Source organism: Camponotus floridanus, unplaced genomic scaffold, assembly GCF_003227725.1.
Source record: "Camponotus floridanus strain SB8 unplaced genomic scaffold, Cflo_v7.5 scaffold142, whole genome shotgun sequence".
Classification (NCBI taxonomy): Eukaryota; Metazoa; Arthropoda; class Insecta; order Hymenoptera; family Formicidae; genus Camponotus; species Camponotus floridanus.
The window spans coordinates 510220-523939 of NW_020229262.1; the positions used below are offsets into that span (position 1 = coordinate 510220).

The window sequence follows — 13720 nt, forward strand, 5'->3', positions numbered from 1 at the left end:
TGAATACAGGAAACGGTTTTGGTACAGGTTTTAAGTCACCTATGACGATTAACAACTTAAAATTAGTCAAACAATTTTTTGATGATAGCATCACATACATTTCAGGTTTAAAAATGAATGACATTAATATTTTTGTCCATTCTCGAAGTACCTTTGCATTAGGATTTGTTATAAATTGTCAAAGTTTTTACAATTTAGCACACGATCTATTGTACAAAAAAGTAAACGCTTTACGATATTTTTTAGCATATAAGTGTTCTCAAGATCATTTAGAATTATTTTTTTCATGCATAAGAGGACGGGATGGATGGAATGATAATCCTAATGTATTACAGTTTAAATGGGCTTTACGGCAACTTTTGTTTCGTAATTCTGTACGTGCTAGTTTTAATGCAAATTGTTTAGGTGACACTTACGAAGTACCTGCTATTTTAAAATTTCGAACGCCAAAACGTACAATACATGATGATAATTGCATAAATATAAATGAAGAAGAATTGCAAGCCCTATCAAATTCAATAGATAATGTAAATTTATCGTTTCTTCAACAAAATATTTTATATTATATAACAGGTTCTATTATTCGTACACTTCTTACTGAAATACATTGCCATCATTGCATAAATATTTTAATAGAAAGAAATATGGAAAGATGTAATACATTTCATACTTATGCAATTAATATCAATAATAATACAATTCATTCACTTCTTTTGTTAATCGAGGAGAACTTTATTATCCATCAAATACAGCATTTCAAATTGTTCAAACTACAGAAAAAGCTTTCAAAATAGAATTGGCTTCAGGTCACATACAGAATAATCATTTTAAACAAAATATTGTAATCAGAGTCATGCAATTATTATTGCCTAAAATAAAACAATTATTTATACCTGAACATCCTCTTCTTGATAATACGGGAAGTGAAGATTTGCATGAAATTCAAATAATTAAAGTAATAGCAATGAAGTATATAAAACTTCGCATTTTGACTTTTTGTAAAAAAATAAAATAACAGAACGACATTTAAAAGAACGTGGAACAAAACGCGCAAAATTGCATAAAACTATTTTATTTAGTCACGTATAATCGCTTCTTGTTCATCTTTATTTTGCTTCGTTTTTCTTTAGTCACAATGTGCATTGTGCAATATTTTAATTTGAGGCAATTGTGATTTGTTATTTGATTTTATTTTAATTATATATTTTATTTTAAATGTATATTAATTTTGTTTTACTTTAATTTCAATTGTGATTTAATTGTGATATTATAATTAATAAATGTAACAAAATTATAATATTTAAACAAATAAAATATAGAAGTGTTTAAATGTATTAAGTTTTTTTATTTAATATATATGTATACATACATGTTATATATTAACAATTTTTATTAAACAATATACATTGTTTTTATTAAATAATTTTATAATATAAAAATAAATTTCAACATATAAATTTTATAATTATCCAACAATTTCATTTTAAAGCATAAAATTTTCTTTTTATGAAGGCGAATGTTTGTAGAACTAATAGTAGCTGTGAACACGTAACCGAGACTGTTGGTTAGATAGAGAGATCCGGGTCCGAACAGCTATCTCCATCTGACCGGTCGAGAACAAAGACGTGCTCGTTCCAGTATGGTATATATTTTAATGCTGTTCGGTAACCCCTGATAGCGATAAGTTGACTCTCTGACCACGAGGAGACGACCCACCTAGGACGCCACCGCCGAATAATTGTAAGTCGCCGCATAGGTAGCCGCACGATTTTCTCTCGGGAGCAGCTGGCGTCAGAAAATTCTGAATACCGTCGCAGGACGGTTATCTCGTACCGTCGTATTGTAGAAAGCCTGTGTGATTCTCTCGCATTTCATTACCGGACGCCAGCTGACACCGCGGATTTGTCTCTCTCAGGGGGTTCGTGCCGACAGTCGTTTGCCGTACCGTTCATTTCATACCGTACCGTATCGTACCATATCGTTTTCGTACCGTATTTTGTTCTACCGTTACGTTTCGTGCCGAATTGTGAGCCTTAACGTGGTGACGAAATTCCAGCCGTCCCGTATAACGTAGAGAATATCGGGATTTGCGTGAAACTTTCTTTGCGAGCAAGAGTTACCGTATATGCGAAATCTGCTCGGCAAGAACTATATAAATCGTATAGAGAATAGAAATCTCCATTTGAATTTTTATGTCCATTAACGTTCGTTTTGGATTATCTCGTTCGAGAGTTAAGTTTGTTTTCGCCGAGTGCGAAAGGTCGTGATAAGACCGTTAAAGAATACGAGACAATACTCGTGCCGGTGTACTTGAAATTACCGTTAATAATAACCTTTGTTATATATGAAATTTATTGTCGCAAATTATCGCCGACTATTATAAAAAATTCGATTCGATTTATATCGAAATATTTTATGAGGCTTGTGCCTCTGAATGTATGCTGAAATCATACTCACTTATTATATTTTGCTCGTTATCAGTCACTTTTGAATATCAGTATCATAAATTACTGTCAAATATTATATAAAGTTTAGTTTGATTTATATCGAAATTTTGCATGAGGCTCGTGCCTCCGAATGTGTTCCGAAATCGTACGCGTCTGCTATATTCTGATCGTGATTCTTATATCTTAATTGATTGCCGCTAATTACCGCCGATTATTATAGAAAGCCTAATTCACTTTATATCGAAATCTTGTGGCGAGGCTCGTGCCTCTGAGCGTGTTCCGAAATCCGAATTACTATTATATCTCGAATATTACAGATTACTTCGCCGTTAATTATTATTTGATTTTTCTCATCGCGGTTCGTGAGACATTCGTTTGCATATCGCTCTCATCGTTGTCTTATAGTCATGCATTATAAATAGATCGTTTTCGTTACGATTACATTTGACCTTCGTGTCATCCGTTATAAATCTTAATTTCTTTGTCTTTCAAACTCATATTGTCAGTTGTTTTATATTCCGGAATTCATCTTTTCTTTCTTTTATTTTTTTTATCTATCGAATCTTATCTATTATATTATTCTTATCTCTGTTACATCGTTTATTCTGTATCACAACTGTTCAATATATTTTAAATAATTGTAATTAAGATAAATTGTGTGTCGATTATTTCTTTCTCCTGAAAATCATCTAGCGTTCTCTGTCTAATTCACAAAGAATCCTGCCCCTCTATCACATACTGAGCTCTGGGTTATCGGACCTTATCATTACCGTACCGTTATCATGACACGGAAATACCGCGCTTGGCGCCCAATTTCATTCTCCTTCGGGGAGACTTCTAAGATACCGTACGCTACCGTATTTTTAAGATACCGTTTTAAGAAATTATAAATCTAATTATCGTATCGGCTAAAGCTTGTACGGTATCTCCTCGGAATCGACGTTCTCGAGGTGGGCAACGGCGTCGCAATATATAATATATAAATAATATATAATATATAAAATATATAAATAATATATATAAATGTATGTGCAAATATATGTGATAGCAAAAATATCTGTAAAGAATATTATATCGCAATATATTTTCTCCTATCAAGTTGTAGGACACGGAAAAAAATAACAAAAATAAATATCAAATTATTTACACATTTTGGACATATTCAACGTTTTCTTACATAACGTATGAACATTTTACGGTAATCTATATATTATTCAGATAAAAGAGAATTATACGACACATACATAATTCTTCTAGATAATGCATATTCTAAGTAAACAAATTTAAATATGATTTCCTTTTATCTTTTAGAATGCGATAAAACATTATCAATAGATAGAAATGATTTAAGAAACAATATATTATAAAATATATTTAAAATTTTATGATCATATTTAATATACGCTATATATTTAAAAATTAATATGTGATAAATTTGTACATATTTTCATAAAAATTATTTTAGTTTATATCCCAATTATAGGAAATAAATTTTTGTCGATTTTTTAAATTCGTAACAACTTAATCCGACTTTATGTTCCTTTATGTAAAATGTATTGTGTTAATTTTATTTTTTTTTATTCCAAAAAAATTATCACTACTCTTTCTCCCTCCTTTTTCATAAAATTTTTACTTAATTCGATACTATATGTTATTTCATATTTAATTTGAATACATAAATAATCTTATCAATAAATTAGATCTCAAACTTTTGTTAGCAACAACGATGAACAAATATTTGCTTTGTACATTTCGGTTTTTATCTTTTCTTAGAATACTTTATCTTTTCTAGAATACTTCTGCATTGTAAAAAAATATTTAATGTTATCGAATTGTATATCTTAAATTAATTATACGTCATGTATTGGCATAGGACATAAAAAACAATGGAAGTACAATTTCAGCAGTTTGTACTAATACGTGCGGAAAGCTATTTAGTTTTCTTACTTTTTTTCTGTGTATATATTATTAATTTTTTGGTAAAAAGATAAAGCAAACAACATTTTGCATCATATTTGAGGTCTCAATAATCTTTTTCTCTAATTGTAAATTTTTTGTTTTATATGAAAAATGATAAAATTAAAACTATACAAAGTACGACAAAATATCTTCGTAGCTCAGATAAATAAAATTTATTAAATTGAATTTGGATACACAAATTAGACGCCTTATACAATTTTTAAATTATCGGCTGTAGAAATAGCTAAAAGCTTATGTCATTGGAATTAGTATATTAGTAAATATAAAGCATAATTTAATAATAAATTATAAAAGATCTTTAATTCATTTTTCTTATACGCATGTTTGATTTCTTATGTATTAATTCCACGTTCCACGGGCGACAAAGCAGCAAGTCAAGGCATAAACCTTTAACTTTGTTTTGTTACAACCACGGCTCATTGAAGAGCGATAAAGTGGAAACTTTTCCTCTTGATTTAATAATTTTTTTTATTGCGTAAACTTGCACAAACGTCCAATTAGTCAAGACGGCGGTAAGATTAGAAATTGGTGTCCATCGGCTCCAAGAAGCTTATATGTCACGAATCTCCACAAATCTCCGAATGTTCCGAGAATTTACGAAAAATTATGATCATTTCGTCTTTTCCAAGTAGCCACGTTTTCATAACAATCGAATCGAAGCCGGCAATAATTTGACCAATAAGATTATTACATAGCCCATTCTGCTTATAATAATGATAGATACATGATAAAATATAGACGTTACAGAAATATAAGCGAAATTGAAAATAATACAAAACAATGTGTTTTGAATATGAAAGATTTGTAGTTAACGGTATATTGGACATCAATTTCTGAAAATAATGGAAAATTTTAAAATTCTTTGCGGATTCGGTATCTTCTAGTAAAAATAAAGGGTATGTGTTAAGAGGTTAGAAGTGTCTGTATGCACATTCAGCCAATGAGCGACAGAATCTATCCGTGGCAATGGCATCGAAACATATAATGTGAATAGAGCATTCACACACTTTTTAGCTTAAAGAATAATTGCTAGAAAACAATATTTGTGAACTAGAAAAATATGTGAGATGCAAATGGTTGGAAAAAGAATCGATTCTTTCGCTTTCCGGGCAACTACTCTAGATCACTGAGCTATCTGGATCTCACATTTAATGTCGATTTTTAAAATGGTGATATGCAACTCTAGCAGATGTTGGCATCTCGCTTGATGAATGCAATGCCGATTGCTATGGAGGATCCTTGGAAGGTTGCTGGCTGACCAAATAAGTGTCGGTGGAAATGTTCGCATGTACTGCATGCTGACTTCCGCCTGGCCTTGTATGAGAAACGGTATCGACGACACAATGTAGAGTGACTATCTCTTAAGATCCTTCTAATGAATAACAATATCCTCACTGTGCCAATAACAGTGGCGGATGGATCCTAAATAAGATCGTGACAAGACCTTTATTAAATTTTGAATTTTCTAAAAAATGAATTTTTATAACGAAATATTATTTTTACTTTTTTAGCAAATATTGCTCGAAATAAATAATTGGCAGCTTCAGAATGACGGGAACTTGGAAATACTATGCGATATTGCGGCTATATTTCTCGCTGTTTATTATTATCTTACATCGATCTATGATTTTTGGAAGTCACGTGACATTCGTGGTCGAAAGCCAATATCAGTTTCTGGTATTTATAAAGATGTTATGCTTAATAAAAAGTATACACGTGATTATTTAAAGGACATATACTATGAGTATAAAGAATCCATGATTGGATATTCACTGGAATAACACCCGCTCTTATTGTAAAAGATCCAGATTTGATTAAGGATATTCTTATCAAAGATTTTTCCAAATTTTCCAACAGAGGATTTCCTACTGTCAGTGAAGAAGTATGTAATATTTAAATGTAATATGTAATATGTAAATATTTTAAATTGTATATTATAATATTCGAATTTTAATATTCGAATAAATGTATTTCTATAAATGCGATAATTTTATATACTACGGTTTTTTAATAACATAGGCCCGCGAAATTTGAGCATTTGAGAGTTACAAAAAGTAGAGTAGGTGAATGTAATAAATTTTGTGACGTTGAAAATGAATTTAGCCGCAGAATTTCCGCGGCACGTCAAGTTTTTGAGTAATTTGTAGTTGAATGGCCCAAAAATCACAATTTTGGCCAACTTCATGAATATATTGTAAGGAAACCAAATTTTTTTAAAATATTTCTGTCAATGACATCGTATAGTACATATTTTTATTTTTCAAATCCATTTTCGATTTGCGCCGCATAATTTTTTTTTACTAAAATATATAAGTATGAATTTATAAGAAAATTTACATAGACATCAATATGATAGATGTATCTTGAAATTTGAAAAGACTGACATATGTCAGATTCAATTGCCTAAAAAAGTATTGTAAAAAAATATTTAATACATATTTAATACAAATCTTTTAAAATTTTACGCACTACTATCCGCGGTGGCTCTTAATCGCTCTTTTCTCGGGTATGATTTCCTTGGATTTGATGTTCTTGAGTGATGAGGTTGTTTAATACATTAAACAGAGCCTAAATTTCTTTATCTATTTATTAGATAAGTTATTATTTCGAAAAAAGGTGTAGCGAATTATTATTATATATATTTTTTAATTAATTTCTGATGTGATTAGACTGAATCTCTATCCATTAGCAATTACGAATAAAAATAATTAAGATTGTTATATCTTGCAGACGGATTTCCGGTCTGCGAGGCAATAGTAAGCCTTGCCGTTACAAAATATATAACAAAAAATTAAAAAATTGAATTTTGTAATATATTGTTTTAATTCTATTTACTGATAATGTTTTATTTGTGATTTGTAGAAAGTTGGAAAACGAAACAAATTTAAAAATCGTTTAATTCATTTTTTTGGGAAAATTATATACGTGTCTTGTGATTTTCTTGTAGTTTTATTTATAGAGATGAATAATATCAATTATCGCAAAATGTTCATACATTAAGAAAACATTAAATGTGTGTCGAAAATGTGCATATAACTTATGTTATTTTTTTTCGTTATTTCTGTATGTTCTAAAATCAGAAAAGGAAAATGTTTCAACATACTTCTTCATATATATATTTTTATGTTATTATACATTAGTAAAACTTCTTCAAGATTTTACAAAAGTAAGGTCTAAATTAACGTAATCAATTTCTTCTTAGCTAAATATAACTTAGTTTTATCTTTGATCATAATTATTATATTATTTTAACAATAAATACCGTAGAAGTTTAATTTAAAATTGTGTGTGTGTGTGATAATGACATTATAATAACTTTTTAGAAGTGATCTGTGTACAGTTTTTTTAATATGATATATTAACTCGCGAAAGATCTTTTATTTTAGATATTTTAATTCAAAAGATAATTATAAATATTTTTCATGGAGGACATTAATGAATATTTTTAGTTTTATTTCATTTTTTATTATTTTTATATACAACATATATATTTTTTATGTATTCTAATATATTTTATATAACATATTTATATAACATTTTATTATTTTAATTAACAAAAATTATTCTGCACACAAATTGTATATTTTATATGATTTGTCATTATTTTATGTATCTACATTATATAGTTCACTTTCTATGTGCAATATATATATATAATTAAAACTTAAAATTAAACATATTATATCCATATTACGCATATAAGAACATAAATTAAAATTAATTAAATCAAATTATTAATTATTTTATACACCATAAAGTATATTACAATATAACAATATTAGTAAAATATATTGATGCTATTGGGATATAGCTATTATTATTCTACAAAGACATCATATACGGAAAGAAGAGCAATTAAGAGCCAACGCGGATGGTAGTGCCATTATTATTCTAATTTATAGATATTTTTTTACTTTTGTTTCTTAAGAATTGTACTAAAGCTTAAATTAAGTTCGATTAATTTTAATTATCCTTAAGTGTATTCCATCCTTTGGTGCTAATATAAATGCTTTAGGATCAATTATGTAGGGTATTAGCGTTTTATCGCAAATCTCAACTTTATAGTTTCGTAATATTTTGATAAGACCAACCTTTGTCTGATAAACAGCAAAGCGAGCACCTGAAAATAAAAAAAATAATGAGAAAAATTTCTCGATTAAAATAATATTAAATGTAAAAGCAAAACAAACAAAACTAAAAGAAATGTATTTAAATCTACGTATATCACTTTACCAATACAATTTCTTGGCCCATCACCAAAAGGTAGATAGTGCATCGGATGTCTAGTTTGTATTGCTTCGTCATTAAATCTTTCTGGATCAAAAATATCTGGCTTCGGATAAATATCCGGATCTCGATGAATCGCGAAAATCGGAATCCATACTTTTTGATTTTTAGTTATGTCAAGTGTAGTATCATCGAAAGTATAACTTGATGTCGATTGTCGCATAAGAAATGTCGCTGGTGGATATTTTCGTAAAGTTTCTGCATATATTAAAAATAATGTAAGGGAGAATTATTTGAAAATTTGTTTATGAAGTATAAATTATCGAAATGTGTATATATATGTTTTAAAATTTGTTTGCAATAAAACTATTGATATCATAATGCTATTGAAAATTAATAGGAAACTATTAAATTATTTTTTTTGAATGATGTACCTTTGAAAACTTTATCCAAGTAATTCATCTCTTTTACATTTTCATATGTTAAATTACTATCGTGCTTAGTGTACTCTTGATTAATTTCCTCACGTAGCTTATCTTGTATTTGTTGATTTAATGCCAATTCATAAAGCGCATGACTCATAGTCGTCGATGAAGTTTCAAAACCGGCAAGGAAAAATACGAATGCTTGAGAAGCTATCAAGCTTTCAGTCATCTCTGAAAAACGATATATTTTTTCACAATTAATTTTAATTCTTTAAATATTACATCGAAAATTACAAATTATGAATAAACTATGATTAACGTATAATATTAATATATAATACAATTAATCTATAAATTTAAAAAGAGGGTGTTAGAAAAGTCTGGAAACGGTCAAATATCTCGAAAACAAAACGTTTCTGAAAAAAATGTTTCGATCCGCAGGGTTTTGAAAATTCTATTCAATGATCATATCCGTTTGATCTTGAGTGGATGGGTCAAGGCGAGGTCAAAGCCAACATGATTTTTTTAAAATGAACATCCCAATTTTTTATTACATATTGTTGTAGCTCATTTCGAGAGCTTTCCAAAACACTATATTTTTTCAGTACTTCTTGATTATGAGGTTTAAAATAATATCTTAATTTTACATAAATCATAAAATATCTAGTAAAATAATATCTTAAAAATATCTAGTAAAATAATATCTTAATTTTACATGAATCATAAAATATTTTACAGTTTATGTAATTAAGAAATGATTTCAAACTTCATACCTCGGAAAGTACTTAATGAAAACTAATTTAATTATAGTGTTTTGCAAAACTCTCGAAGTCAGCTACAAGAATATGCAATAAAAAATTGGGGTTTTCATTTAAAAAAACCATGCTGGACTTGACCCTCGCCTTGACACCTCCACTCGAATGGATATGATCATTGAATAAAACATTTAAAACCTACAACTTTGTTTCAAAGCATTTTTCTCAGAAACGTTTCGTTTTCAAGATATTTAATTATTTCCAGACTTTTCTAACATTCTGTATACAAAAACTCATAAACATTGTCAAAAATTAAAAAAATTATTATCATAAAAATTTCTTGTACCATAAAATTTTTATAGAAGTATACAGTCGTTACTTACCAATATCACCCACTTTATCTGGATTCTTTTTTAACTCGCGCAGCATATCAATGAAATCATGCCTAATGACATTATTTGTTTCTCTGTAATTTATGGTTTCTGTCACAACACGTGTGAAAAATTGATTGACTTCCGATTGTGGTAGGATATAACTGAGCATTTCGTAGAGCCATGGAAAAGCATGTTTTATTTTCATCCGTAGAATATTTTGCCAGGTTGGCGTGAAGACCATTCTTCCCATCCTACGAAATTCACTGTCTTCGTCTGATAGAGCGTTCATTTCGATGCCGAATGCACAAGTACCGATTACATCGGTCGTATATTTTGCCGTTACCTCGCGGCATTCTATAGTCTCGTTTTTGCTCACTAATTTCTCAATATATTGTTCAAGATGATCAGCGCATTCCGATATTAAAGAGAACATTTCTTTTAACTTACCAGACGTAAAAACGGGCGACAACTTTATCCTTAAAGGTCGCCATCTTTTAGGCTCTAAAGAAAAGAGATGTTGCGATAGTGGATCAGCCTACGATATAATAAAAAACAATTACAGTCAAATAAATTTATCAATTTCATTAAATTATAATAATTTGATTGAAAAAACTCAAGGCTATTTAAAATTAATATAATCTTTTCAATAATTTTGATTATTGGAAAATATTGTAGTATATATAAAGTTATCACATTTATATAATTACAATATTATAATAAAATTTGAATTATCTACATACTTTTTCACTGAACACAGGATGTCCTCTATCGGCGAACTTAGAAAAATCTTTGATAAGAATATCCTTAATTAAATCTGGATCTTTTACAATAAGAATGGGTGTTTTTCTTGTGAATATTCCAATCATGGATTCATTTTTATACTCATTGTATATTTCCATTAAATAATCTCCTGCGAACTTTTTATTAAGAATAACGTCTTTAAAATTACCAAAAACTGGTATCGGTTTTGGACCGCGAATGCCACGTGACTTCCAAAAATCATAGCTTGATGTAAAATAATAATAAGCAGCAAAACATATAGCCGCAATACCGCATAGTATTTCAAAAGATTCCATTGCTCTGCTGTTGCCAATCAATTATTTAGAGCGATGTTTGCTAAAAAAGAAAAAATAATATTTCATTATAAAAACTCAAACTTGTTTAATCCATTTTAACAAATCCAAAATAAAAAGGTTAATAAGCATTAAATGCATATTCAACAAAGTATAAATTTATTGTAACTAATTTTTTAATCAGATTTTATCGATATCGGAATAATCAATAGGTCACTTATAGGTATGTGTAAATAATTTGTAAATTGTAAGAATTTGTAACAATTTATAATTTTTTAAATTGTTAAGAAAAGAGTAATGCAGTTTCGTAAAATGTAACGCATTCAAATTATGACATGCAAATTACTTTTTATTTAAAATTTATTAATGTATTTTAAGGATAACAATTATTGTAATAAAATAAAGATCCGTTAAATAAAATTAATAAAAATTAGTTAAAAGGCTTCAAGGACCAATGGTGAAATGTATGCAAAAATAGAACGGATATTTCAAATCAATAAACCATATGAACATGTTTATTTAATTTAAACACGACAAATGTTGCGTTTCAATCCAATTCGGATCCTTTTCAATGTCGAATAACAAAGTGACAGTAATAAACATAAAAATTAAAAGTCAGTGGTAAAATGTACATTAGTTTCGGAAAAACGCGAACCAAATTCTTTTTGTCTTTCGTTCTGTCTTTTTTTCCTTCTGTGACGTTTGCTCTTCCTCCCTCTTTTGATGCTTCTCGTTACTCGTCTATACGTGTTCATATATTTCAGTTCGACGCTATTTATTGGAACGTTAAGTTCTGCTTAACTTGTTCTCCCTTCGTAAGATTTTTTAATTTGAGATTACTTTCAATTTGGAGACCCATATGTAATTTTTATTAGATTTTCTTATTATTAGTTTTAATTTCCGGATTGCTGTTAAAGTATATATTGCTCCACCTATTTTTTCTTTTATAGGCGATCACCTCAATTAAGCCTTTCATTACACACATTAAGGACCATTAAGTTTCCAACTAGTCATTGATTTATGCATCCTTGACTGCTTTTCTTTTTTAAATTGTAAATGAACGTGGACTTGCGTGTGGGATTTTCCTTCGGTTTTTGCTTTCGAGATAAGCAGCGTGTTCTTTGTTGACACTGAGGATATGGGGTGTGGGTTTGTATTCGGTTTTCTGTTGTGATACTTCGACTATTACCGTTAATGCGTTGCGCTCTCTTCTAATTGATTGTTTGAATCATCTGTTACGTATTTTTGCTTCCGACTTTTTTGATTTTGTAAGTACCATTTATTTTGGTATGCGTTTTTCCGAAACTTATGTACATTTTATTATTACATTTTATTATTGACTTTTAATTTTTATGTTTATTACTATCACTTTGTTGTTCGACATTAAATAAACATTTTTATATGGTTTATTAATTTGAAATAACCGTTCTATTTTTGCACAAATTTCACCATTGTGTCGGTCCTTGAAACCTTTTAACTAATTTTTATTGACGTAATTAAAAATGGTATTTCTTCATGGTTTTTTCAAAAGTAGATAAACGTTTTATAGTAGCGACAATCGTACTTTTGAAAAAACCACGAAGAAATACCGTTTTTAATTACGTCTTTTATTTTATCTACTGGCAACTTTCAAGAATTTAATGTTATTTTTATGCTCCTGGACCTAATTATGGAGCCTTTGCAATCTGATATGTTTTTCCAAATGATTACTAATCGGTTTGGCAAAAGTTACACGACCTTGTTGAAGTCATGGATTAACAATAAAAGGAAGATCTGCACGGCCAATCAACAACTCATTTTCTTACTCCGATGCAGAAGGTATTTAATTCCGTCACACATTAATAAGTTAAAAACTAACATCACATTTTATAGTAGTAGCGTCAACCGTACTTTTGAAAAAACCACGAAGAAATATCGTTTTTAATAACGTCTTTTATTTTCTTTTATTATCTACTGGCGACTTTCAAGAATTTAATGTTAATTTTTATTGATTTTAAAGATGAGCAATAATAAGAAAAATTTTATTTTATGCTTTTAATAAATACATAATCTTAATTAAAAATACAATTAAACTAAAATATAGTAAAAGGCCATGAAGAGCCAACGCAGTTGTAAGGCGTGTTTTATGGAGAAAAAAAAATAATTATATAATTCTACGCCTATTTAGTACAAATTACCACGTTGAAATCAACCGAATGAGAAATCTCATTCCTTCACTTTAATATACTATTAATTAACAATTAATTACTTCTTGTTAATATACTATATTCTATATCAATATACTATATCATAAAATCGTGAAGGAATGCTGTTGAGCATTTACACGCTAATGAAAGTAGCAAAATGAAAAATCTGACGAATCTTCTTCTCAAAGAAGAAATCTGTGATTGAAATACGAGAATTAAGGATGTTCTCTGTCTGTGTATGTGTCTGTCTGTC

At 28.7% G+C, this 13720-nt stretch overlaps 1 protein-coding gene across 5 annotated transcripts in view; it reads right to left on the reverse strand.

Annotated features, from left to right (window-relative positions):
* Positions 1–5294: 5294 nt before the first annotated feature.
* Positions 5295–13720, reverse strand: part of LOC105258661 (probable cytochrome P450 6a13) — a 31272-nt gene continuing 22846 nt past the window's right edge. For 4 of the 5 annotated variants that reach the window (XM_025406406.1, XM_025406405.1, XM_025406404.1 and 1 more), the window contains 6 exons: positions 10949–11324; positions 10218–10743; positions 9089–9310; positions 8661–8912; positions 8519–8547; positions 5295–5849 (listed from right to left, as the gene is read on the reverse strand). In XM_025406406.1, the coding sequence (XP_025262191.1) occupies positions 5610–5849; positions 8519–8547; positions 8661–8912; positions 9089–9310; positions 10218–10743; positions 10949–11284 (1605 nt within the window). In that variant the 5' untranslated portion in view covers positions 11285–11324 and the 3' untranslated portion in view covers positions 5295–5609. Of the gene's footprint in view, positions 5850–8215; positions 8548–8660; positions 8913–9088; positions 9311–10217; positions 10744–10948; positions 11325–13720 lie in introns of those variants that run through there. The other variant, XM_025406407.1, reaches the window with a different exon arrangement.